The sequence below is a fragment of the Oncorhynchus nerka genome, linkage group LG20 (genome assembly GCF_034236695.1).
Source record: "Oncorhynchus nerka isolate Pitt River linkage group LG20, Oner_Uvic_2.0, whole genome shotgun sequence".
In the NCBI taxonomy this organism is placed as follows: Eukaryota; Metazoa; Chordata; class Actinopteri; order Salmoniformes; family Salmonidae; genus Oncorhynchus; species Oncorhynchus nerka.
In genome coordinates, this window is record NC_088415.1 from 52427734 (window position 1) to 52449923 (window position 22190).

At 47.3% G+C, this 22190-nt stretch overlaps 2 protein-coding genes across 7 annotated transcripts in view; one reads left to right on the forward strand and one right to left on the reverse strand.

The window, feature by feature from the left end:
• Window positions 1-17836, forward strand: LOC115102743 (integrin alpha-6-like). 2 transcript variants are annotated; one of them, XM_065005583.1, is made up of 25 exons: window positions 1-376; window positions 9340-9467; window positions 9559-9638; window positions 9771-10032; window positions 10550-10681; window positions 11285-11498; window positions 11740-11933; window positions 12029-12251; window positions 12384-12473; window positions 12557-12618; window positions 12777-12940; window positions 13170-13313; window positions 13467-13582; window positions 13656-13806; window positions 13914-13997; window positions 14075-14154; window positions 14244-14321; window positions 14469-14571; window positions 14687-14863; window positions 15013-15114; window positions 15211-15321; window positions 15403-15501; window positions 15587-15712; window positions 15839-15938; window positions 16688-16775. In XM_065005583.1, the coding sequence occupies exons 1-24, from the start codon at window positions 195-197 to the stop codon at window positions 15911-15913; spliced, it is 3177 nt and encodes a 1058-aa protein (XP_064861655.1). In that variant the 5' UTR covers window positions 1-194; the 3' UTR covers window positions 15914-15938; window positions 16688-16775. The 2 variants fall into 2 exon arrangements, with proteins under 2 accessions (XP_064861655.1, XP_064861654.1); XM_065005582.1 differs by lacking the exon at window positions 15839-15938 and having other exon boundaries at window positions 2-376; window positions 16688-17836.
• Window positions 16709-22190, reverse strand: part of LOC115101541 (neurabin-1-like) — a 16094-nt gene continuing 10612 nt past the window's right edge. For 3 of the 5 annotated variants that reach the window (XM_065005578.1, XM_065005579.1, XM_065005577.1), the window contains exons 9-19: window positions 21935-22035; window positions 21688-21816; window positions 21472-21568; window positions 21320-21392; window positions 21089-21225; window positions 20760-21010; window positions 19788-19862; window positions 19422-19623; window positions 19065-19175; window positions 18614-18802; window positions 16709-18371 (exon numbers count right to left, since the gene is read on the reverse strand). In XM_065005578.1, the coding sequence (XP_064861650.1) occupies window positions 18174-18371; window positions 18614-18802; window positions 19065-19175; window positions 19422-19623; window positions 19788-19862; window positions 20760-21010; window positions 21089-21225; window positions 21320-21392; window positions 21472-21568; window positions 21688-21816; window positions 21935-22035 (1563 nt within the window). In that variant the 3' untranslated portion in view covers window positions 16709-18173. The remainder of the gene's footprint in view (window positions 18372-18613; window positions 18803-19064; window positions 19176-19421; window positions 19624-19787; window positions 19863-20759; window positions 21011-21088; window positions 21226-21319; window positions 21393-21471; window positions 21569-21687; window positions 21817-21934; window positions 22036-22190) is intronic. The other 2 variants (XM_065005580.1, XM_065005581.1) reach the window with 2 other exon arrangements.

A 22190-nucleotide genomic window follows, 5' to 3' on the forward strand; every position in this document is an offset into this window, starting at 1 on the left:
GAGGGAGGGAAAGTGGGGATGTAGGAGGGGCGCGGTACGAGCTTCAAGTGTACAACATCCCACCCAAAGCCCGAGAGAGCCAGCATAAAGTCACTCGTTCGTGAGTTCTATACCACGGAACAAACAGGCTGCGTTACCGGAAGAAATAACGGTGTTCATTTTCAGTCACACAGAATTAAACCATTTTCTCCGCGATGGGGTTGAGATTTATACAATGTATCTCATTTCTTTCGCTTCTCCTTCACCTGGAATGGACGCACGTATCGGCTTTCAACCTGGACACAGAAAACGTCATTGAAAAGAAAGGAGAGCCCGGGAGCCTTTTCGGCTTCTCTCTGGCTATGCATTGGCAATTAAATCCGTTGGATAAAAGAATGTAAGTCTCCTTATTTTTTATTTTTATTTTTTCCCCGTTTAAGTTGCGGAGTTAACCGCTAACAGGTTGTTGCTACTGTAGCCTCTAGTGTTATTACTTCAAAAGGCTCGCAGGTTCATCGCAAAAGTTTATCGTCTCAACATCATTGTTCCCCTCATTCGGGAATCATTTTCATCAGTTAATTAACTCCGATTTCCGGTTGTTTTGGTCTTGACATTTCGTTAACGTTTCAGATCGGCATGTTTTTGTAACGGGTTAATCATGGGTGAGTTTTACAGCTTTTGCTGCCCTTTGCAGGCTCGTTCCTGTCCGTGCGCGGCTCCAATGTCATGAATAGGTCATTAATTTGGCAACAAACAAAAAAGTCTCATGATTCCAAACCACTTACTCTGCTCTATAGATGTTTACTAGCTCCGGGTAGAAATAGACCGTTGGGGAATCCTCACTTGGGCACAGATCTTGTTAGGATAATTGTATTTATGGTTCTCAGCATCCTATTATTATTTGCATTACTCGTGTCATGTGCACCTCATGCCGTGTGTCCTCAAAGTAGAGTAAAGCCAGCCTATACTGTAGATGGCGAATGTCATTGTCGCTTGGGTCAAATACTGTAAAAGTGAGCCTTTTCCCTAGGCTATGGGCGTGGCAAGCTGCAGGGACTGTGCCATTGTGTTATAGTCAGGGTCGCAGTAGCGTTAGATGGTGTGAAAGCAAATATTTAAAAACATTTGATTTATTTATTATTTAACCTTTTATTTAACTTGGCAGTATAGCCATATACTGTACATCATAGTCTTTAACCTCAAACCAGCTGAGCCTTAACATTTCCAGACAGTCTAGTTGACCTCGAAGATAACTGCTTTTGGCCAAGTGACAGCACCCCCCAACAATGTGCCGTCTACCATGGGAAATAGAAGTGACACCCGTCTGTAGTCTTACCATTAATCTCCTGCCTAATTTCACCCTGCTCCTTGAAGCACAGCAGGACTATCCCTCAACTGCCCTCAACACTCTGGTTAACTACTGACTTAGGATCAGCTGTCTGCACCCCAGACCCCATTCTATACATCATGTGCTCAATGACTATACTTATTCTAGACCTGTTGTTATGGACGACGAGTCATTGGAATGGATTTGTGTTTAGAATCGATTCTACCCTTTTAAACAAGGTGTGGAATGTAATAGGTTGAAGTCATTATAGTCTTAGGTCTGTAACTTTCTGTAGTGGTCGAGCCTTCTTAGTTCTGACCTGAACTTGTCTGAACACACACACACACAATTTGATGTACCAGTTTTCGTCTGTGTCTATATTAGAGGCACGTGGTCGTCAGCCCTGTGAACAGTCAGGCGGTAGAGACAGAAAGAAACACGTTCTAGTTCAGATTAAAGTTGAGATTTCATACCCTGAGATTCCCTCAATGAGTTCTCTCATGTAGAAAACCTGACAGATGTTTATACAGGGATCAAAAATGGATTTTCAATTGAATCCATGTACAGTGCATTCGGAAAGTATTCAGAACCCTTGACTTTTTCCACATTTTGTTACGTTAAAGCCTTATTCTAAAAATTTTTTTTTTTTTAAATTCCCCCCTCATCAATCTACACACAATATCCCATAATAACAAAGCGAGAACAGGTTTTCAGATTTTTATTTACGTAAGTATTCAGACCCTTTGCTATGAGACTCAAAATTGAGCTCAGGTGCATCCTGTTTCCATTGATCATCCTGTAGTAAATTCAAGTGATTGGACATGATTTAGAAAGAACAACCATCTCTGCAGCACTCGACCAATCAGGCCTTTATGGGAGAGTGGCCAGACGGAAGCCACTCCTCAGTAAAAGGCACATGATAGCCCGCTTGGAGTTTGCCAAAAGGCACCATGAGAAACAAGAAAGTGTGAAGTCTGGAAGAAACCTGGCACCATCCCTACAGTGAAGAATGGTGGTGGCACTATCATGCTGTGGGGATGTTTTTCAGCGGCAGGGACTGCGAGACTAGACAGGATCGAGTGAAAGATGAACGGAGCAAAGTACAGAGAGATCCTTGATGAGAACCTGCTCCAGAGCGCTCAGGACCTCAGATTAGGGTGAAGGTTCACTTTCCAGCAGGACAACGACTCTAAGCACACAGCCAAGACAACGCAGGAGTGGCTTCGGGACAAGTCTCTGAATGTCTTTGACTGACCCAGCCAGAGCCCGGTCTTGAACCCAATCAAACATCTCTGGAGAGACCTGAAAATAGCTGTGCAGCGATGCTCCCCATCCAACCTGACAGAGCTTGAGAGGATCTGCAAAGAAGAATGGGAGAACCTCCCCAAATACAGGTGTGCCAAGCTTGTAGTGTCATACCCAATGAGACTTGATGCTGTAATCGCTGCTAACGGTTCTTCAACAAAGTACTGACTAAAGGGTCTGAATGCTTATATAAATGTTATGTTTCAGTTTTTATTTGTATTTTTATACATTTGCAAACATTTCTAAAAAGCTGTTTTTGCTTTGTCATTATGGGGTATTGCGTGTAGATTGAGGAGGGAAAATAAGCCTGTAACCTAACAAAATGTGGGAAAAAGTCAAGGGGTCTGAGTACTTTCCGAATCCACTGTACCTTTCAGGAACACAGACTCTAAAAGCCTGTTTCTGTTCCATATGCCCTCAGGACATGTCTCTCATTAACACTGAATCAGCAGGTCTGAGTCATATGTCACCAAATCCTAACCTAAATTATGGGCAAAATGCTGGCCTTAGACATCAGTGCATGCATGAACAGCCAAGTGATAGTATGTGTGTGTTTGTGGGCGCATCTGTACAGCGTCGCAGAGTATGTGTGTGCCGATTCAGCAGTGAGGTGTGTGCCGATTCAGCAGTGAGAGGTGTGTGCCGATTCAGCAGTGAGAGGTGTGTGCCGATTCAGCAGTGAGGTGTGTGCCGATTCAGCAGTGAGGTGTGTGCCGATTCAGCAGTGAGAGGTGTGTGCCGATTCAGCAGTGAGAGGTGTGTGCCGATTCAGCAGTGAGAGGTGTGTGCCGATTCAGCAGTGAGAGGTGTGTGCCGATTCAGCAGTGAGGTGTGTGCCGATTCAGCAGTGAGGTGTGTGCCGATTCAGCAGTGAGAGAGAGGTGTGCCGATTCAGCAGTGAGAGGTGTGTGCCGATTCAGCAGTGAGAGGTGTGTGCCGATTCAGCAGTGAGAGGTGTGTGCCGATTCAGCAGTGAGAGGTGTGTGCCGATTCAGCAGTGAGAGGTGTGTGCCGATTCAGCAGTGAGGTGTGTGTCGATTCAGCAGTGAGGTGTGTGCTGATTCAGCAGTGAGAGGTGTGTGCCGATTCAGCAGTGAGGTGTGCCGATTCAGCAGTGAGAGGTGTGTGTGTGTGTGTGTATGTGTCTGTCTGTGGTGTGCGGGGGGGGGGGGGGGGGGGTTGTGGTGTTAAAGTGGTGACTGATGCAGTGCAGTCTGTGTTTTAGAAGCTATGAGGCCTTCCTGGTCTTTTGTAACTGTTTCCACGTGAGTCGGCACATTGTTGGTAACAAACTGTACGCACACACAAACTGTGTACACAGGCACGCATGCACACACACACACACACACACACACACACACACACACACACAGACATGCACTGCAGGAGTTGAAATCCACAATGGTAACCGTTGACTGACCTTGGGCGAGTGGATTCTTCAGTGTACAGGACACTAAACTTGGCAGCCATACGTCATCATGATATACACAGTATGTAATGCTGCCAGAGGCTACACTTCTTACCTGCCTACCTCAGTAGATCAGGATTCCAGACTGTCTGTGCTGTCTGAGGGGTGTTTCCGGGGAATCTAGAGTGTGTGTGTGTGTGTGTGTGAAAGGTGAGTCATACGTCTGTGCCACGTCTGAACGTTTGCTCCCGTTCCGCCAAACTGAGCCCGTGCCTCACAGGTGTGTGTGTTTTGTGTGCACGTTTTTTTGTTTGTTGATACCTGCAGGCAATGGAGGGATCTGTTTGGCACGGCTCTGTGGGAGGTGGGGTCAGGTGTGTCTGTGTGTCTCACGTACACGCTGAAGAGCAAGGGGTTGTGTGCATGTGGGTTAGGTCCCAAAGTCGGTCACAACTGAGAGTTGGCGCTTCTCTCTGTGGGAGAAAGTATTAAAGTGTCACAGAGAGAACGAGAGAGGAGGGAAGGAGGGAAGGCTGTGACAAAGAGACTGAGGTAGAAGTAGAGAGAGCGTCTTAGTGAAAGTGTATGGGAGAGGTACAACGCACGTGTGGGAGAGAGAGAGAGAATCCATTCCAGCATGTTCTATAGACAGATGTCTAGGGTGTAGAGCTGTGAGGTTCCTATGTGCGACAGATCTTTGATCTATCAGATCCTGGATAGATAGGAGATTGATTTTAGTGGGAAGGTTAGGGTTAGAGTTCAAAGGTTTGTTCAGAGTCCTGGGGAAAAAAGTGCTAAATGTATGCAATATTTTATTGCTACATTTTTTGTTGTTGTTGGACTACGTTACATGTACAGCATGTGAAAAAATGATCACGCGCACGCACACACACACACACACACCTCTCCCCCAAACACACCTCTTTGTCTGCCCGTTCTCTCCTGCCTGCAGGCTGATCCAGGTTAGCTCAAGTTAGCCAACATCAAAGCTGAGGAGTGGTGGAGGGATGTCTGGAGGAATGCTGACAGCATAAATCACCTTTTACAGCTGGGCACCAAATACACACAGTCGGTCAGTTACTCAACCCACGCTGTCTGTCTCCCACACCGACCTGGTACTAGGTACCAAATGGAAGAAAACGGACTGAAACAGGGAGGGACTACCTGAACTTGTCCAATAAGAAGCACAAAGTGCTTTGTTACGGCGTACTCTCATTAACACAACCCTGGGTTCATATCAGTCCTGGCAAGGAGCATAGAGAACTTGGCGTTAAAATGAGCTCTGGAATTCATTAGGGTTCTGTCAAATGTTCTGGGATCCATTTAGAACTGAAATGTTCTGAAAGTTTCACTGATGTTGATCCATAGTTGCTTGGTAACAAGATGTGGTGGTGCATATAGTTCCTCAATTTGATGTTTCTCTGTTTCTTTCGGCTGTAGGCTGTTTGGCCTCATTGTGTGTTTGTGAAGAGAGAGAGAGAGAATAGTGGTTTCTACTGTTTCCCTTTGCTGTGTTGTTTGTTCATACACACACACAGCTTTATTTTTTGGGGAGTAAAAATGTTTGAAGCATTAAAAAGTCCTATTTTTCCAAACTCTACCCCTAAACCTTAACCTAACGCGCGCACACACACACTGAATGTTTATCTTTGTCCTTCCTGTGGATTTTATTCTCTACTTCCTGTACATGTGGTGAATGATTGGAGAAGCAGCTGTGTCGTTAGCCATTATCAGTAGAACAATACACACTCCCTCTCTTCACACTCCCTGTCTCCCTCTCACACACTCCCTGTTTTACTACCAGTGGCAGGCTACTGGGTAATGGGCCTCGCACGAGTTACATTGCCCAGACATCAATAAACAATTGAGACCACGTACAATTCAAACATTCAAACATTCATATACTTTTACTGCAGCCACTGTGTATACCTGGGTAATTTATCTATGTAGTTATAAACCATGATGTGCCGCGCAGCGTAGTCTGAGGAGTAGGTCCAAGTTGTTCCTAACCACTGATGCAGGGTCAGCTCTTTTCTCATCCCCTAATGTTTTAGGGTAGGATTTTGAGGAGGGTAATGTGATCCTAGACCTGTGGTTAAGGGACAACTTGTACCTTGAGTGTAGTCTGAACCCAAGGAACCACAGGGTTTACCAAACTACCGTGTGGGCGTGGCTAAGGGGATGCCTATTCCTTCCGCCTATTCTCCTGACTTCCTGTTAGTGTATGTATAGCAGGGGGCAACACGAAGGATGCTCATTGTTCTCAGATCAGTGTTGGAGCAGTCGTTTAATTACCTGGGCACGATTCCATTCATTTATTTTCACTCACACCCTTCTATTCTCCCCCTCCCTCCACATGTTCTCTCCACTCTGGGAAATCTCCACTGAGGCCCAGAGGAGTCAGCACCCACATGACTCTCTCCACTCTGGGAAATCTCCACTGAGGCCCAGAGGAGTCAGCACCCACATGACTCTCTCCACTCTGGGAAATCTCCACTGAGGCCCAGAGGAGTCAGCACCCACATGACTCTCTCCACTCTGGGAAATCTCCACTGAGGCCCAGAGGAGTCAGCACCCACATGACTCTCTCCACTCTGGGAAATCTCCACTGAGGCCCAGAGGAGTCAGCACCCACATGACTCTCTCCACTCTGGGAAATCTCCACTGAGGCCCAGAGGAGTCAGCACCCACATGACTCTCTCCACTCTGGGAAATCTCCACTGAGGCCCAGAGGAGTCAGCACCCACATGACTCTCTCCACTCTGGGAAATCTCCACTGAGGCCCAGAGGAGTCAGCACCCACATGACTCTCTCAACTCTGGGAAATCTCCACTGAGGCCCAGAAGAGTCAGCACCCACATGACTCTCTCCCGCTCTCTTTTTCCTTGTCTCAATTCAAATTCAATTCGAGGGGCTTTATTGGCATGGGAAACATATGTGTACGAGCAAATGAAGTAGATCATCAACAAAATGTTTTGTCCCCAGTCAACTTAAGAGGAACCAGTGAGTTTCTGTCAGCTCTTGGCTGAGAGACCAGACATCATGGTGTCATGCTACACACACAGAACAGTTATAGCAGGCCTCTTATGAATGTGCACGCACACTTTTCCAACTTATATGAGGTTGTTAAAGAAACTAGCTCAAGCCCAATGCCTAGGCTTTAAAGACGGATGTTTTAGTACAAAAGCATTAGCAAGGTTTAACAGGACATGCCCTCAACGTCAGTCCTTCGTTCCACATATTGGGGAAGTTGCCAGAGCTGAGGAGGACGTTAACGAGTTTAAGTATAGCCAATTTGGCCAATGTGGTCTGTATTGATGATCATTTCATTGAGGATACCGTCAACACTACAGGCCTTTTTGGGTTTGAGGGTTCGTATTTTGTCATGTAGTTCATTCAATGTAATTGGAGAGTCCAGTGGGTTCTGGTAGAAACCGTAAAGACAGGAGTCTTTAATAGTTGATTATAAGATTTGTATTTGGTCATGTATATGTTTTTGCTGTTTGTTTTTTGTTATAGAGCCAAAAATGATTGGAGAAGTGGTTTATCCATAGATTTCCGTTTTGGATAGATAACTCTTCGTGTTGTTTGTTTAGTGTGTTCACATTTTCCCAGAAGTGGTTCGATTCTATGGATTCTTCAATTACATTGAGCAGATTTCTGACCTGCTGTTCCTTCTTTTTCCGTAGTGTATTTCTGTATTGTTTTAGTGATTCACCATAATGAAGGCATAGACACAGGTTTTCTGGGTCTCTATGTTTTCGGTTAGACAGGTTTCTCAATTTCTTTCTTAGGTTTTTGCATTCTTCGTTAAACCATTTGTCATTGTTGTTCATTTTCTTAGGTTGTCTGCTTGAAATGTTTTGATTTGTTAGGGAAGCTGAGAGGTCAAATATACTGTTTAGATTTTCTACTGCCAAGTTTACACCTTCACTATTACAATGAAACCTTTTGTCCAGGAAATGGTCTAGAAGGGATTGAATTTGTTTTTGCCAAATTGTTTTTTGTTAGATTTCCACACTATTTTCCTTCCATCTATAGCATTTCTTAATATTATTAAGTTCCTTTGGCTTTGATGCCTCATGATTGAGCATAGCTCTGTTCAAGCAGAGTGATCTCTCTCCTATCTCTGTCTTTCTCGCTCTTAATGAGTTAACCACATTAAAGGCCCCTTGACCCCAAACACACCTCTGTTCACCCACGTAGGTATGAATACGAGTTGTGTTCAAAACAGGTGGGGTTTTCTTAATCTCATCGAGTACTTAAACCATAGAAATCAATCTAGTATGGCTTTTTTTTTAAACCTTTTGATGAAAGACCCTTGGATGAGAGTTTTTCAAGATCAAGTTCAAGTGCATTGAGACCCACATAGCAATCAATGCAAACTGAAATCCATGAACATGACAAATGGCCTATCCCAAAATCACAGCAAGGTTTACAAATGGATACAAGGAAAACAGGCCTGCGCTAAAACCATGTGATTTGTATGACAAGGCATTAAGCATTTCTATGCATTGAACTCCTTACAAAGCTTCAGTTCATTTCATGACTGATGATTTTCATCCACACACACACACACACACACACACACACACACACACACACACACACACACACACACACACACACACACACACACACACACACACACACACACACACACACAGTGATGGGGAACTTCGATATGCTGCTGTGGGAAACCTTGGGTACTGGGGTGTGGTGGCTGTGACCCCTCTCTAAGAGCCCCTCTTGTCTGTGGTTCCATAAAGACATCCAGTGAGTGTGGCCCCTCCCTGGAGTGTGCATGTGTGTGTCTCCATTCCACTTTTTCTTGTGTGTGTGCCCACCCTTTGTGGATGAATGTTATCGCTGAGTCGCAGTTCTGTCCAATCATGAAAGCGCTCTTTGTCTGAGGGGTGCTGGGGAGGGAGGGGGCAGATCATGGGAACATCAGTTTGATTGAGTGCGTGCATGTGTGTGTGTGTGAGACACTCTCTGATGTTCTCTGTTGAAAGGGAGATGCTGTGTGACTCAGGGGGAAAGTGAGGGGGGAGTGCCGAGAGCTGCTGACAGGCTGGTTAAGATTATCGCAGGTGTCAAAGTGTAGGACTCCACATTGGCCCTGATCTACTCACCGACTGTAGCTTCCTCTTATAATAATGGGTATATGGTGGTGGTTTGAATGATGACCGCTTTGTAAAATGTGGATCGGACATGGACAGAGAGTGATGTGTGTACCAGTCATGTTGTAATATTTCTGTCTCTGTGTGTGTGTGTGTGTTTCCTGTATTCAAACATGGCCTTGTGGTGTGTGTTACAGGTTGCTGGTTGGTGCTCCAAGGGCCAAAGCTCTGAGAGGTCAGAAGGCAAAGATCACAGGAGGACTCTACAACTGCGATACCGCTTCCACTTCCTCCAGCTGTAGCCGAGTGCAGTTCGACAACGATGGTGAGCTCACCTCTAAACACACGCACACACACATTTTCGGTCACTAGATATTCAGCAGTTGATCAATATTTGATGATTTCTGTGTGTGCAGAGGACGTGAACACCGAGAGTAAGGAGAACCAATGGATGGGTGTAACAGTAAACAGCCAGGGGCCGGGAGGAAAGATTGTGGTAAGTGTGTGCGCGTGCGTGTGTGCGTGCGTGCGTGTGTACATGAGTGGGTTAAATTATTGACCTGATTGACAGCTCTGTTAACCAATCTCTCTCTCTCTCTCTCTCTCTCCCCCCCCCATCCCCCTTCAGACGTGTGCCCACCGCTACCAGCGGCGTCTGTTTGTGAACACAGCCCAGGAGTCACGTGACATCACAGGGCGGTGTTACGTTCTGAGCCAGGACCTGACCATCGGTACCGAGTCTGATGAGGACGGAGGGAACTGGAGGTTCTGTGAGGGGCGGGCACGCGGCCATGAGAGGTTTGGTTCATGCCAACAGGGTCTGTCTGCCACCTTCACTAGGGACTACCACTACCTGGTATTTGGTGCCCCTGGAGCGTACAACTGGAAAGGTGGGTGGAGAGCGGGAGTGTGTATGTCTGAAATCAAACACTTGTCATTTATCTGAAAGGATCAGATTGGTGTCGACAATACGGGAAACGCCTACCAGAGGGGTAGATGGACTATGTTGCTTACACCTATCTCATCCTTTCAGATCTATGAGGTCCAGCTCAGGGGCTAGAGGTCGGGGTTAGGGGATAAGGTCAGGGTTAGGCCAGGGTCAGGGTTAGGTAGATTAGATTAGCCCAGTCTACATGGCCCCTTCCTCTTTCGTCAGCTGATGCTTGAATCTATGAACCACTGTGACCTCTAGTGGTAGCAAAACCACACTGATAAAACTTTTTTTTGTTGTCATCGTGTACATAACCCCCCCAAAAAAAAAATTCAGCTCATGATGTTTCATGTCTTGTTTTTGTCATATTTTTAAGTTACTGTTTTTCCATTCATAATTTTCTTGTGTTGAGCTTTTTCTCCTCGTCTTATCATCTCCATGTTCCCCTTCACTTCCTCACCCCCCCATCCCTCCAGGGGTGGTGAGAGTAGAGCAGAAGAACAACACTCTGTTGGAGATGGGCTTCTATGACGACGGGCCCTATGAGGTGGGCGATGAGAACCGGTTAGACCCAGACCTGGTCCCCGTGCCTGCTAACAGTTACTTGGGTAGGTACATCTAAACTCTTTCGTCCCTCGTTCCTCTCTCTCGCCCTCCTCTCTGTGGGTCCAGGTGTGCTCTTCACGACCACCGTGTCCAGCTCCAGTGTTGAAACAGTTTGTGTACAAGTCACTTCCTCCTCAGATTGCTATGGAGACCGACGTAACGGGCCAATAGCTACTTAGGTTTGTATTACTTCCTGCGCGATGACATCATGCTCTCCATAACCAATCGAATGACTCTTTGCACTAGTTATCATCATGGGCGGTGAAACAATGTTCTCGTCATGAGGATCAGCCTGAGCTGGGTGTTATGTCGATGTTTAAAATGTTTTTATTTTTATTGAACCTTATTTAACTAGGCAAGTCAGTTGAGAACACGTTCTTATTTACAATGACGTCGAGGTGATCTATAAATCACCTCAACCTCCAACCAACTGGGCTTGAACATGTCCACATGATAGAGAGAACAGTGAATCTGTACAACACCTAGCTTTGGCCCGAGTGCGGCATATGGATGAGATCATTCATGTTTTGGGAATGTTTTGGGAATGAGTCGGTGTACACTGACTCATTCATTGATTGATTGATTAAATATGTCTCTCCTATCAGGCTTCTCTCTGGACTCGGGGAAGGCCATCACTAAGAAGGGTCAGCTGACCGTGGTCGCCGGTGCCCCGAGAGCCAATCACAGCGGGGCAGTGGTGTTGCTAAAGAAGGAGTCCGAAGCGTCCACCATGTTGTCACCAGAGCACATCCTGGAAGGGGAGGGGCTGGCCTCGTCGTTCGGCTACGACCTCGCTGTGGTAGATCTGACCGGCGACGGGTACGTCTCGCTTTTCTCTCGTTCTTTCTCCCGATCGTCAACGAGGCATATCTATACGCTGCCCTTCCCATGTCCACCTTCCCGTCATAAGCAGTTTCTCTCCACGTGGGAGGATGTCATTTGACTCGAGCCTCTCGGATGCTCTTGGAGTTGAGGCGACTAGTTCCGTGCTGAGACGATCTCTCTCTGTTCCACCCCCCCCGAGTCATTTCTTGCTCCCTCTCGGTCTCTCTGGCTCTAGGTGGGAGGACATCGTGGTGGGAGCCCCGCAGTTTTTTGAGAAGGACGGGGAGGTAGGCGGAGCCATTTATGTCTACGTTAACAAGGACGGAGACTGGAGTAAGGTCACGCCCACCAGGATAGACGGACCTCGGGACTCCATGTTTGGACTGGCCGTAGAAAACCTGGGAGATCTCAACCTGGACGGCTATCAGGGTAAGGGGCGCGTGTGTGTGTTGATAAATCTGTCTTTGCCTTTGTGTTTGTGTGTGTGTAGACGGTGTGTAATCCTGACTCTCTCTCTCTGCCAGACATCGCTGTGGGAGCACCCTATTATGACAGTGGGTCAGGGAAGGTGTTCATCTACCACGGCTCAGCTCAGGGCATCAACATCAAACCTGCACAAGTGTTGTCAGGGGTGCCATCGGAGACAAAGCTGTTTGGTTATTCTCTAGCTGGTAACATGGACTTGGACAGGAACTCGTACCCTGACCTGGCCGTAGGATCTCTCTCCGACTCTGTGTTCGTCTACAGGTAACCATGGCAATCAGTCATCTACCCCACAATGTTTTGTTTGTGCATTTCTACATTCCATTTGTTAATACCTTCTTTTTTGGGAGCCACTTTCTTGACCTTTAAACCTTTGACCCTGTGATGTCACTCCAGGACTCGGCCGGTCATTAGCATCCAGAAGGTTGTCAAGACAACGCCAAAGGAGATCGATCTGACTAAGAAAAACTGTGGCAACAGCATCTGGTGAGTGTGCTGTTTATCTGCAGAATATGGACAATGAGAAACCATTTAAGCCATATTCATAAATACAAATGATGTGTTTCCAGCTTGGAGGTAGAAGCCTGCTTCTCCTACACCGCCAACCCAAAGTCCTACAGCCCCAGACTGAGTAAGACAACACCTTTTGTGTTATGATTTCTTCAGTGGGCTTTTTAGGCCTTAGACCAGTATGCAATGGTAACTGTCCCTCTCTTTCTCTACCTCTCTATCTGCTCTCTTCCCCTCTCTCTCTCTTTCACTCTCTCTCGTTCTCTCTCCCCTCCTCAGCGGTGGCGTACTCCTTTGAGGCGGAGGCGGAGCGTCGGAAGAAGGGTCTCCCTCCCAGAGTGACCTTCTCCACGCGTTCCAGCGACGTCAACGACTACCAGTCCACCGGTGTTCTCATCCTCAGTGGGCAGGGCAAGAAGGAGTGTGTCACCGCCAGACTCACACTACAGGTACTAGATCCCAACTCGCACGACTCGTGACACTGCTAACAGTAAGACAGAGGAACGGGTAGCGAGAGGGGAAGGAAGAGATCGGTATCTCAAGACGGTCTTTCACCAACCTTGCGGGTAAAATATGGACAAGAATCCGTCTCCTCTATCCTTTGCCAGTGATATACCAGTGACATACCAGTGATATACCACGTATCTATTATCTGTACTCTGTGTCTGTCACCTACAGGAGAACATTAAGGACAAGCTCAGGGGAATCCCCGTCGACGTTACCGTGGAGATAAAGAACTCCAAAAGGAAAAGAAGAGCGCTCCCAGAACTCCCGCCCATCCTCGACTCCAACGAGCCTATCACGGCCCGCGCTGAGGTGACCAATAACAACCGTAACACAGTCTCCTATTGCCCAGCTTCGGATCGGCCTATGTGACAAGAGTTTTGCAACCGTGGCCTGCTCTAAAGCCCGTTCCCTCTGGTCTAGTGTGAGTCTGTCTGATCGGCATGCTGTTCCCTGTGTGTGTAGGTGAGCTTCCTGAAGGAGGGCTGTGGCAGTGATAATGTGTGTCAGAGCAACGTACAGCTCCAGCATCGCTTCTGCTACAGAGAGCCCAACAAGGACGTCTTCCATCCACTACCTGTGTGAGTAGAACACATTAACCAACACCTGGGTGAATGGAATCAACGCTGACATAATCTGCCGGTGTCCTTGCAGGGAGGATGGGGTGCCGGTAGTCTCCCTTAGCGACCAGAAGGACATCGCCCTGGAGATCACAGTGACCAACCAGAATGGAGACGATGCCCATGAGGCGGCGTTGGTTGCCTCCTTCCCCCCCTCGCTCTCCTACTCTGCCTCCCGCTCTGCGGTAAGTGACACCTCTCCTCTTCTGTCACACGCCCTCTCTCGCTCCTTCCCCTCTTCCGTTCTTCAGACCGGTTACCGAGTTGTGACTGGCTGTTTTGTCGATTGCAGGACAAGCAGGTGATCTGTGTGACCAATACGAACGGCTCTCAGGCAGACTGTGAGCTGGGGAACCCCTTCAAGCGAGGCTCAGAGGTGAGAGACGCCGAGGCCGATCACCATCACCAGATAAAAGGGCGTGCGCCGCTGACGTATACATCTGTGTGTTTTAGGCGACGTTCTACATCATCTTGAGCACAGCAGGCATCTCTCTGAACACCACAGAGCTGGAGATAGACCTGAAGCTGGAGACGTGAGTATACGCTGCCCGCCTCCCTCTGCGATGAGATTCTGCACGGCTACATTTGACCAACGGTGCTGATTTGACCTCTGACCTTTCAGAACGAGTGACCAGCAAAACGTGGCCAGAGTCAAGGCCAAGGCCAAAGTGGTGATCGAGCTGCTGCTGTCCCTCACAGGGTACAACGATATGATTTGCCAGTTGCTTACTTTGATGTGCTTTCATGTGCTTTTACACGTGGGAACTAAATGTGTTGTCGCACCTCCCAGCATCGGAGCGTGATCATGACGATGTTTGTGTTCACATTGTGTTTCTTGTTTTCCCAGAGTTGCCAAGCCCTCCCAGGTCTACTTTACTGGAGAGGTCAAAGGTGAGAGCGCCATGAATTCCGAAGGAGACATCGGCAGCCCCATCGAGTACGAGTTCAGGGTAAGCCTATTAGTTTGGTTCTTTTCCGGAATAATGGCATCATTATCAAACGGGTGCATTTGTATTTCACTATAAGCTGAACTCACCTGTCCTTTGACTGCCTTTTGATTGACAGGTGATTAACCTGGGGAAGCCCCTGAAGACATACGGCAGCGCCGCCCTGATCGTCAATTGGCCAAAGGAGACAGTGGAGGGGAAGTGGCTCCTGTACCTCATGAAGATCGACTCCAGAGGTCTGGAACAGATCACCTGCTCCCCTGAGAGAGAGATCAACTCACTCGCCGTCAAAGAGGTTAGGAAACACTGCAGTGGTCAAACTCCAATCTCCTTGGACCATTCTGGTCCCAAAGCAAACAAACTGACGGTCCCAGTACAATTACCTCTGTTGTTCTCACCAAGGGAATGTTTGTTCCGAATGATCTTCTGTCACACTCTGTTTAGGAGCCGAGCAGCACCCGGAGAAGACGAGCCGTAGTGGAGACAGACAAACCTCAGGAGGGAACCATCGCACGACTGACCGACAAGAGGAAATACACTACTTTGGTAACACAACCTTCTCTCTCAGTAGCTCGACGTTTAAATGTGTTATTAGTCGTATACGAGCTCTACTGTAAGTGTGTGTGTGTGTGTGTGTTACAGTCGTGTGAGGACGGGGCAAAGTGTGTGGAGATTCGCTGCCCCCTTCAGGGCCTGGACAGTAATGCAGTCATCCTGCTCAGATCTCGCCTCTGGAACAGCACATTCCTGGAGGTAAGACGCGCACCTCCCTCTGCTATTTGACTGCACCGTGTGTTCCTGTCCACTCTCACCTCCCTCTGTGTTTCCCAACAGGAGTACTCCAAGCTGAACTATCTGGACGTGATAGTGAAAGCCTCTCTCAGAGTGGACGGAGCAGCCAAAAACATGGTCCTGAGGAATGCAGAGACACAGGTACTTGGCCAGTTTCACATTTTGAACACACAAAAACCCACATTTCCCTTTCTGTTGACTTTCTATTGATGCTGTCTTTTCTCAGGTGAGAGTGACGGTGTTCCCAGAGCGTCGTGTGGCTCAGTACGGAGGACTCCCATGGTGGATCATCCTGGTAGCCATCTTGTTAGGGCTGCTGCTGCTCGGCCTGCTGGTCTTCCTGCTGTGGAAGGTAAGTCTAGGAGAGCGCGGATAAATGTCACTGTTTACAGTATATACAGTATGAATACACACACGTGTGTGTGCGCACACACACATACACACACACACACACACTAATGCAATTGCTTCTCTTTAGTGCGGTTTCTTCGGGAAAAAGAAAGAGGATGTGCCACCCTCTGACAAAGAGAGATTGACGTCTTCTGACGCGTAAAAGAGGGCGAGACGCTGTCTCTGGGGTAAACACACCTATACATGCCCGGGGGCACAGAGGATGGACGGAGACAGTGGCAGACTAACTATCGCTGGAGGGGGGGGGAACGCTTTCGCTAATGAACGAGCGGTTAAGGGGCTCAGAGCTACGAAATCAAATGCAATGGCTTATGACGAGGCAACGGATGGGACGGAATGTTACAGGGCTCCGCTGACAGGTTGCTGTAGAAAAGCACTTCTAGTTTCTGCTTGGAAATGGCCTTCTTTCGAACTGTTGTTGTTGAGTTATGGACGGTTTACATGCATGGCCATGTGGGATGAATGCTTACTTTGGTTGAAAAATCATTATGCCATATATATATATATGAACTGTTCTCCTATCGCTCCAAAGACCTTCTGGTTTGGTCCTTGCCGTCTTCATCTCTCTCAGTCTCTGGTTTCTGCTTCTGTGGTTGCCATTGGAACTTCAAGCACTTCCTGTCTGAAGGCTCTGAAGTGGTTCTCTCTCAGCCTTGGTTATTAGGGGCGTTGCTACATCACAGCTTTCTGCATGTCGGACCACCGATGGCTCTGTATCGCCTCCTACTGTTCAAGAGCCTCACTCACATCTCTGCCCTTAAAGGGATAGCACACCCCAAAATCAAACATTGTTTAGACTTTTCATACTTTGATGTGAGGGTGAGCTATTCCTTTCATGTTGTTGAGAGGCTCCAAACTGCTCGTTACTGATTTTCTATGTGCTGTTTTTTTTTTGTGTGTTTGTTGCCGCCAACAGTGTGGGTTTTTCAGACGCTCCAAGTACGACAGCGTTCCCAGTTATAATGCGGTGCGGATACAAAAGGAGGAGAAAGACCAACTGGGAAGTCTGGAAAAGAAAGCCTGGATAACGAGCTGGAGTGAGAACGAGAGTTACTCTTAACAATGGTGGAACGCTGGAGCTCCCGTTCCCACAGACATTGATCTGACGATTCCAAGGCCCCGCGCCACAGTGTGGACACAAAAAAAAATGTAGGAAAAAAAACTATTTGTAGAAAAGCTTTATTTGTGTACTTTAAGGACAGATGGCGACGATACAGTACAACAGCAGGTTAGATAAGGTGAAATAACAATTCATCAAATTGTCCCTTTTTGGGGATCAATTAAGTAGTACCTTGTCTGATTGAATTTTATCTTGATAGTAACATCCATGTTGATCACTGGACAAAAAGAGAAGATTGTTGTGTGTTCTTTAACATTTTGAGTCAAGAATCCCAGCTGTCCCTCTTTCAAAGCTCTGGACATTGTTTTGTAAATGTACACTTACGGAACAGGCTAGAGTGTTTTATATGTTTTGTATATTTTGAAGAATGTGTATTTATTGTATGAGGAGAATGTTACCTACAAAGTACTCCACTGGCCAAATCATTTTTCATGAGTTTTTTTTCTCCAAGATATGGAAGGATGGATGCCTCAAATCACAAATCATCTCAAAGCCATTTGGGTGTAAGGACAGTTCTACACATTTCTCATGTTTAACTGGGGCCATTTTTCATCAGGTTATAGCAGGAGCTAATCAACAGCTTTCCCATTCAATCTTTCGGTTTTATTTATATCCATGTACTAACGTCACCATCCATAACTGCTCAGAGAGAAACGTTGTGAACTTCTAAGTATTCGATTGTTGAGATGGACCAGTGAAGCAGAGTGAGTGAGTGGGGAAACTACATATTGTGGTTCTTCTAATCGGTCACGTTAAATCAGTGTTCATTTCAAGGAAGTGAAGAAATTCTGTGTTTTTTTTGTTGAAGAAGTATTTAAACAGGGCCCATTCAATGACTTAACGTGGAGGATTTGTCCAGTGACAGCTGTTGACAATGTAAAGTAAAAGTGTGAAAAATTGCCATGATTTTGCTAAATAAATGTTTTTACATCCTGTACAAATTCACATCCATCTTTTTTCTTTCATACACTTTGTTACTTTTATTACATCGTGGAAATGAAATTTAACCTAAATGTTAAAATGCAGTCTTTACAGTCAGAAGTTAAGTCTAAGATTGAAACATGATTTATTAACGCATGTAAAACATTCACAGCTTAAAATACAATATAGTGCTTAAATGTCATCAGCTGTACAACATGCATATAGAAACGTCTATACATAGCAACAAAACACTTAAAAATAAATAAAGTATATTTCCCCAGTCGCGGTGAGCCTAATGGAAGTAGGACTTCTCAGATAAAAAGTTGTGATTGAAGATCGTTTAGGGGTCAGAGTGCAGACTTCAGCAGAGTGACTCTGTTCTGACCTTTTTACCACCACGCCTGTCCTCCCTTCCCGCCTTCTCCCTTGTCTCCTTTCCTTCACTCTCCTTTTCCTCGCTCTCCATTCCCTTCACTCTCTCCTTCTCCAGAGTCTTCCTCATCTCCTTCAGCCTTCTTCTCAGAGCAGCACGGTCACTCTGACTGCACACCCCCAGAGCCTAAAGAAAGAGGGGGGAGGGGAGACTTTACTTTATGTGAAACTATGGGCTGATCCATATGGAATGAAATCATTCATCTAAGGGACGCGTCACAATACTCTTCACTAGCCCCCTTTCCTAGCTGGTCACTGATCAGGGAAGCCCATTCAGTCCTTTCATTTATCAGAACACTGAAGACAGAAGGTGAGGAGAGGATGATGTCTAACAGTATTAAGACATAGCCCTCGACTCGCTGTACCTACTTTGAGTTTGTTGTTGTCCAGATTGAGGAGTTGCAGCCCATCCACACCATTGGCTGTGAACTTTGCTGCATATTGGTCCATGCTAATGCCAATCAACCACAGACAGACCTGCTGATTGGTCCATTGGTCCAGGGGTCGGCTTTGCCATTGATTATCGTTACCAACTAGGACAGAGTCACCGTCCAGAGTCTATAGAGAGGGACAGACAGATAGTTTGACACAAACCCAAAACAGTTAAAAACAAACACCTTAATATTCCATCACATTCTGGGTCGTTCGGGGGGAAGTAAACCACAATCCAGCCATATGAGCCGAGGAGAAAACAATCAGGGAATGGTAGAAAACTGGAGCAGAAATCAGGTCAGAGAGAAGGGCGATAAAGACAGAGAGAAGTGGAGAGAGGACAGAGTGAGAAATAGAGGGAGACCATGTGAGAGACGGAGAGACGCACCTCTGAGGAGGAGAAGGTGAGAGTTTGAGAGCGCCCAGAGAGAGACAAATCTGATAGCATCCCTGACAGGAGAGCAGAGCTGGTACTCCCTGCGTCTGCAACACTCAGTCTCTAGAATGAGCAAAGACATGTGACTCACACACACTGTAAAGTGCACACTTGCACACACAACCAACCGCACACAGTCAAGAGCGAGTACAGTACAAAATGAAAGGCCCCAGGTGAAATAAGCATGCAAAATTCATAAGCCACATACATTATTGAGTTGGACAAGTGCTTTGAGCCAAAATGAAATGTGAAGTCCAGGGTAGTCGGAGATAAAAGCCCAGGTGTGCGAATGCGTGCCTCCCCTCTCACCTGGCAGTCTCTACTGCCCCCGGTGGTCATGTAGGGTAGACTGCTGCTGGAGACCGATCTAAGCTTCTCTCTCTCCCTCTTCAGCCTCTCCCGCCCTCGCTCCCCGAACCAGGAGAAGGGCAGGCAGGAGGGCATGGAAGTGACAGAGCCTGAGGGAGATACACCACTGCTGGGGTTATCTACCAGGTCACCACACGAACCCCTGGGGACAGAGAAAGACAACACAACAGTCAAAGAGGCAGAAACACTTCAAAGAAGAAATGTAATGTGTGTGTAAATATACATTTCTGTACATGGTGTGTGTATAGTATTGACTGGACCCCGTTTTCTCTGCTAGTTCCGTAGTGTGTATACTATTTGTTTTACCTGTGGTCCAGGGACCTTCTCTCGTTCTTCTCCTTCTCACTCTTCCTGCCTCTGCTGAGAGACTTGCGGAGGCTGCTAGAGGGCAGAAGAACAGAGGTTAGAGGACAAGGTGGAACTATTACCACATTTCCCATACATGCACTACATGACCAAAAGTATGTGGACACCTGCTCGTCGAACATCTCATTCCAAAATCATGGGTGTTAAATATGGAGTTGGTCCCCCCCGTTTGCTGCTATAACACCCTCCACTCTTCTGGGAAGGCTTTCCACTAGATGTTGGAACATTACTGCAGGGACTTGCTTCCATTCAGCCACAAGAGCATTAGTGAGGTCAGGCACTGATTTTTGGGCGATTAGGCGAGGTAAGGCACTGACTCTGTCCTCGAACCGCTCTGGCTCACAGTCAGCATTCCAATTCATCCCAAAGGTGTTCGATGGGGTTGAGGTCAGGGCTCTGTGCAGGCTAGTGAAGTTGTTTCACACAGATCTCGACAAACCATTTCTGTATGGACATCGCTTTGTGCACAGGGGTCGTGTTCTGTGAGCTTGTGTGGACTACCACTTCGCGGCTGAGCCGTTGTTGCTCCTAGACATTTCCACTTCACAATAACAGCACTTACAGTTGACTGGGGCAACTCTGGCAGGGCAGAAATTTGACAAACTGACTTGTTGGAAAGGTGGCATCCTATGACGGTGCCACGTTGAAAGTCACCGAGGTCTTCAGTAAGGTCATTCTACTGCAAATGTTTATCTATGGAGATTGCATGGCGGTGTGCTCGATTTTCTACACCTGTCAGCAACGGGTGTGGCTGAAATAGCCGAATCCACGAATTTGAAGGGGTGTCCACATACTTTTGTATGTAGTGTATCTTATCTGCTCAGAAGTGCCTAGGGGAAAGGGGTTAGGGGTTGGTTTGAGAATGAGCTTGCTGTACACTACAACTACACGAGGATCTGGTGAGCAACCTACCTGAAGTCAGGGAATCTTCTCTTTGATTTGTGTGTGGCAGAGGAGTTGTCCTCTTTCGAGGGAGACTGGTCTGGCTGGGGGGTGAGGAGAGAGGATGGGGGATGGGACTGGGGGGTGAGGGCAGACAGAGAGGTGGTGCTGGAGTGGAAACGGTCACCTCCTGCCGAGAATGAACGTCCCACTTCTCGGGGTGTGCTCGCAGTCAGAGATTGGCTCTTCCCGTCACAGGCCTGAATCTGGTCTTCCTCACCCTACAGGGAGTGATAGAACATTCAGTATGTCAATGGAATGTGTGTGGGGTATGTGTGTGATATATATAATTATCTGACCGGTCTCCTGAAGGACTCTCTGAGTTTGTCTCGTGAGGGAGGGTGTCTCTTGGTTTTCTGGGCGAGCTGTGCTCTGGCCCTGTGAGCGCTCGTGTCCAGCCGACCCGTTTCAGGCACAGCAATGCTCCAGTCTGCACCTGATACAAACATACAGTCTGAGAGGCTCAATACACAAAGATACACACATGCTCGCACACACAGACACATGCTACCCGAGGGGCAGTGTCTTACTTGAGGTAAATGAGGTGTCCAGCGGTTGGTTGTCAATCTCAGGGACCGCCTCCCCTCGCTCCAGGGGACCAATCTGAACAGAGGAAAAGAAAACACTTCTCACTCAGGTAGTAGCTGTGCACAATAGTTTACGTCATCTCCTCCAGTCTCACCTGTCTCTGTAGTCTATCCACGGTATCTCTGTGTCTCCTCTCGGTCTCCTCCATCTCTCGCCGCAGCTCCTCCTCTCTCCTCTCACTCTCCTTCTCTCTGCACGGGGACAGAAGGAGCATCAGACAGAGAGAAATATACTTTCTAAACACGCAGTGAAAGTTCCTAATTGGCTCACAGGGGCATTTTCATGGTGGACTACATTACCCAGAGCTCACCTGTGTTGGAATTCCCTCAGCAGTCTCTTGGCCTTGCTGTATTTGACCTCTAGGCTGTCGAATTGGCTCTGAGTGTCAGCCAATCGCTGGTTCACAATCCTGCACAGAGCCTGGGCCTCCTGCCAGTACCTAGAAGAACAATCACATTCTCCCTCATCACCATCAGCATTTATATCACCGCCGTCATCATTTCCCATCGCCATCACACTAAATGAGTGACTGGTAGATCAGTGTAATTGACGATTACTTCTCTAGTTGGTCAGCCTTCTCCTCTCCCTCCTGGACACTCTGCTCCAGCTCATCCTGACGACTCTCCCACACGGCCCGCTGCTCCTCACAAACCCTCAGCTGGAGGACAAACAGGTGGGTAAAACAGTTCCCTAGCCCCATGCCACGAACCCCATTCATCTAGCCCTCATCCCTAGACAGTAGACACTCCCCCTGAGACACATCCCCTACCCAGTCTACTAAGCACCCAGACAAAAACTATCCACTTCAGTTCC